Genomic DNA, 4,939 nt, shown 5'->3' on the forward strand with positions numbered 1-4,939 from the left:
TATATTCAACTTTCATTTTTAATTTTGTGTAAGCAGAATTCAGGAAACAATAAGTTATTGTGACTGTTTTTAAGGACTTTTCTATTCCAACCATTACAGTATGTGACACATCATTCTTAACTCACTATCCTCAAGTTAATGCCTGTAGACAGCATGAACAAAACTTAAGTTAATGGCATATACAGTTTCAGCCTTAACTGAGTGCTAAGTTAACCTGAACTGTAAGAAACTTGAGAGAGAAGGGAAGACGAAGGTATGGAGGCTATTATTTTTTTCCCATAAAATTACTCACAACACTGATGTACAGTACATCAAGACGGACTTCTACAGTTACTGTGTCATTCTGTTTCTTTACTGGGCGAACAAGCTTATCGTAACTGGCAAGTAGATGTCCACGTAAACAGATGCCTGGGTAAGCTTCACACATTAGCAACTCTGCAAAATCCATGAGGTTCAAGCCATATGAGTGATGCCTCTTCTGATAGATTTAAAAGAAAAACTGGAGAAAATTCTTGGCAAGTGATTCAAAATTTAATGATATTTACTTTGGTAGCATACTGTTCAGTGAACAGTGAGAAGTAATTCTGCAGCCAGTTAAGTAACCAAATGTTTAGGCACTTCGATAACTGATATAACATACATCACAGTTGAATCAATATGATATTAAGCAAAATAATTATATGGTATTGTCCCTTTATTGTTGGGCATAAATCTGACCAAGCTACAGTATTCCAAAATTATTTGCTACAGTCTCTTGCATATTTGTAACTTATTTCTGCTTCCTGAGAAAACTGTCTGTAATAGTTTGCAAATGCATGTTTGCAGCACATTTTAATTATACCATTTCCCAGATTGTATTGCAGCATACAAATAAATTCCTGCAGTGGATCATTACTTAATACTGACCCAGCAAATAAAAATTTTTCTCCCCCGACACCCTTCTCAAGACCCTTTCTTCCTGTGATATATTGACTGAACCACACTCTTAAATTCAGAGTATTATCATTTCATAGCACACTAATTCTTGGTTCAATTATGTCCCACACAAACACACACGCACATATATATATAATGTTATAGGCCTTTGTTTAGAGCTCATCAGATTCCATTTTTTGCAGTAAACTACAGTAATACACCTTCGTTCCTGTTTATCGTTGGGTGGGCAGCACCAACTGCAAACTGCACAAATGGGTCAGCTTGTACTTTTAAAACAAGTTTTAACAAGATAAACGCATTTTGGTGGTTGCAGGTCCGCATTCTTCCATTTGCTCCTGTTAAATTTTGTAAAGATTTAAAAGAATTATTCAACTTATTTCTCGCAGTTCCTTCATAACAGTCAATCACTAGTGGCTTGAGATAAAAGAAAACTGATTGTTATTCAATCGTGAGGGCTCCAGCTGCGTAGCTTACAGACGAATCACTCATATTGTTACACTGGCTGGACTGTGCATATTTCAAGAACTTAAGGCACATCCTATGACCATTACTACCAGATTTCTGCAAACTGTTCACAGCTTGCAATAAAACACCTATGGGATGACGTCCACATATAGTGTTTCCATATTTCTTCAAATATGCAGTAAAGGCTTGTGGATCTAGGGACTCAATGTCCATTCCCATTTTGTCTAAATATGTTATTGCTTGAAATATGTCACCACAGCTGCGATCGTAGTACGTGTATCTGAAGCGATGTCCCCAATGGCAGAAATCAGACGATATCACAAATAAGTTTTGTGGATCTGCTAAATACTGCGAGAAAATACTGCCGTAGACAGACTCTTTGTCAGGCGTCAGTGAGCCAACTAATACTGGCACAATTGTAAAAGAATCTTTATAATCCTCCATTACTTTGGCAACGTAAGGAAGATGCATTTCTATACTGTGTTCGTCTTCGTCTACAGACATGTCCATCCACTCAAAATGTCCTGTAGCGTCAAGATCAGCATTTACTTTCACATCAACTCGCAAGTCGTATAAGGGCATACAGTACTTGGTAGCAGTAGAAAGTGCACATCCACCGAGACGCACATGATGGGATGGTCCCAATATAAAAATCCGTCTCACTACGACGGCACTGACTTGCCGGGACGCAAAACCGCTACAGGCCCCACTGTATTGATATCCGGCGTAAGGTGCTATTATTGCTCGAGCAGGTCCACGTGTCAAATCCGCTGCATTCAGCCAGTTATCCAACTGCTTCACCACTCTTTAAAAAATGAAAACTATATTACCTGGCATTATCATGCCGCAGAATAATAGTTGAAACACATATGCAGGATCACCGCCACAAAAAAATAAACGTGAAATATTAGGCTGTAAGTTCGCCACGCTTCAAAAAAAAAAAAAGGAAAATTAAGGTACCTGCATTATCATGCCGCAGAAAAATAGTTAAACACACATGCAGGGTTATCACACAAAAAATAAAAGTAAAATATTGGGCAATTAGCTCTCCAAGCTGCAAGAAAAAAAATGAAAACTAAAGTACCTGGCAATAACATGCTACAGAAAAATAGCTCAACACATAAGAAGGCGACACTGCACTCGTAAAAGCGAAGCAACTGAGAAAAACAGGCACGTAAGCTAAACATAATAGTCGTGGCAGTAATAAGCATTTACACATTGAGGTAACACGGCCCGAATTGCGTCACCATAAATGGAGAAAGAAGATGTGTATGTCAGTACCACAAACAACACGCCAAAGCGTCCAAAGTTGGAGAAAAGAAAAAAAATTGATAAAGAATTCAAATTAATGAATAAATGAAAGAAAGAAAAATCATAGTCGCAGAACTTTTGTATAAGCGTGAGAGATTGCTACATTCAAATAGTTCGCGAAATCTGCACTGTATGTCTTTTTACGTTTCGCCGTCACAAAACAATCCCAGAGATATGCCAAATAAGAAAATGCATCAGACAGTTCCAGGTCAATCAGGGCGTAAACCGTATGTCCAAATAACCACACAGTAGTTGTATGCCTTGCACGTGGAAAATACTTAAAATCAGGGGTAATAACGGAATTCACAGTGACATTTGCCGGTACAGTTCTGTGGATAAGTGCGAGCATGACCTGACAAAGCGACCACACGTCTGCAACAGCCCGACACTGCAGCCGCTGCTCCCTGGTGTCGGGCGCGCCACACCTGCCACAGTTGGGCGAGGCGAGGAGGTGGATGTCGGCAAGGCGTTGGTTGGTCGATAAGGTGTTGTTCACCAACTTGAACCACAACGCCGAGACGTCGGTTGGCAACATGCTGGCATTGATGTTCGCCCACACCTGTTTCCAGTTCACAGTAGGGAGGCAAACCTCCAACTTGTGAACCAGTGGCCGTCCAATCAGGTCAGCGTAGAGACGCCGAGCCGTACGGTGTGGATCGTTAGCCGTTCTTAAAACGTAACTGCGAGTGAGATAATAATCTCGCAGGAACGACAAACGATACGGGATGTCGGCGACAGAAACGGGGGCGCACGCAGACGCCGGCCGACAAATCTCCAATAAAGCAGCCGTGGTGCCACCCGGACAGCTGGTCTGCAACGCAGCTGTGCGGTTTACAAGCAACGCCGCACATTTACGTCCAAAATCCACAAGTCCTAGGCCTCCCAAGGAACTGTCAAGGACACAAACTGACGCCCGCACCTTAAAAATTTCATGACGCCACAGTAACCAAAAGACAACACGTGAGATGGAACGTGCAATCAATTTCGGGACGCTGAGCAACTGCGCAACGTACCATGCCCGCGACAGAATAAACGTGTTAAGGAGGTCGGCTTTTTGTAGCAAATTGAGCCGTAGGGAAGCATGTGTACGACAAAGAACCCGAATACCAGTAAGGAGTGACCGCCAGTTCCGAGCCTGCATGTTCTGCGGCGACGCAGTAACATCGAGACCCAAAATGGTGTGGTGTGAAACAACGCGGAACCACGGCCTTCGGTCGTCAACACCGTGCAACCCCAGTGGAAGGAGCACAGTTTTCCATGCATTTATCCGGGCACCAGAAGCCTGTTCATAACGGTCCAGTAACACTCGAGTTGCATCGATATCCGCCGTATGCGCTACAAAAACACCCACATCATCAGCATAAGCTGAACATCGCAACGACACGTTGCCAATGTGCACCCCATGGAGTGTACGGTCGAGAGCTCGCAGCAGTGGATCGATGGCAAGCACAAAGTAAAACATCGACAACGGACAGCCTTGCCGGACAGAGCGACGTATCGGAAGAGGCACTGTCGGCCAGCAATTTACGATGACGACCGACCGAGCTCCCGTAGGTAAGTTGCGTACCACTTCCAGAAATTGGAGACCGAAACCCATGCGCGACATGACCTGAAGGAGGTAGTCGCCGCTGACACGATCAAAGGCGTTGGCGAAGTCAATGGATAAGATTCCTGCGGAGGAACCAGGAGCCACTGCTGAACAGACAACGTCCCTGTATGCAGAAGCCGCAGTAAAGATGTTACGACGCCATACTCCACACGACTGGGGAGCAGCGATAACCTTATCCATGACATATTTCAACTTGTCAGCCACGCACCTCGCAACGATCTTATAGTCGGCATTTAATAAGGTGATAGGCCGCAGGTCTTGGACGCGACAGTCTCCTTCCTTCTTAGGAATAAGCACCACCCTACCGTCCATAAAACGGCTGGGCACTGCCACACCAAGAAGGACTTCGTTGATCAATGAAGTGAACATGCCCCCAATAATGTCCCAGACGGCGAGATAAAATCCCGTCGGTAAACCGTCGGGCCCTGGAGACTTCCCTTTTGGACACGCCTTCAATAACGAAAAAACATCTTGTGGCAACAACGCTGCAGTTAAGTCGGCGTGATCGTCGTCCGTTAAGAAACAACGCAGCTCGTCTAAACAGGCGGCAGTGGCGATGCCATCACCATCATAGTTGGAAAACAACGCGGAATAATAAGCAGTGACGTGAGCAACCAT

At 43.9% G+C, this 4,939-nt stretch overlaps 1 protein-coding gene across 1 annotated transcript; it reads right to left on the bottom strand.

The window, feature by feature from the left end:
- Positions 1-252: 252 nt before the first annotated feature.
- LOC126092387 (protein MEMO1-like) lies at positions 253-4,939 on the bottom strand. The gene is made up of 2 exons (XM_049907954.1): positions 4,530-4,939; positions 253-2,206 (listed from the first exon to the last, which is right to left on the bottom strand). Exons 1-2 carry the CDS (start codon positions 4,937-4,939, stop codon positions 1,375-1,377), a joined length of 1,242 nt encoding a protein of 413 aa, XP_049763911.1. The 3' UTR covers positions 253-1,374.

Source organism: Schistocerca cancellata, chromosome 7 (genome assembly GCF_023864275.1).
Source record: "Schistocerca cancellata isolate TAMUIC-IGC-003103 chromosome 7, iqSchCanc2.1, whole genome shotgun sequence".
In the NCBI taxonomy this organism is placed as follows: domain Eukaryota; kingdom Metazoa; phylum Arthropoda; class Insecta; order Orthoptera; family Acrididae; genus Schistocerca; species Schistocerca cancellata.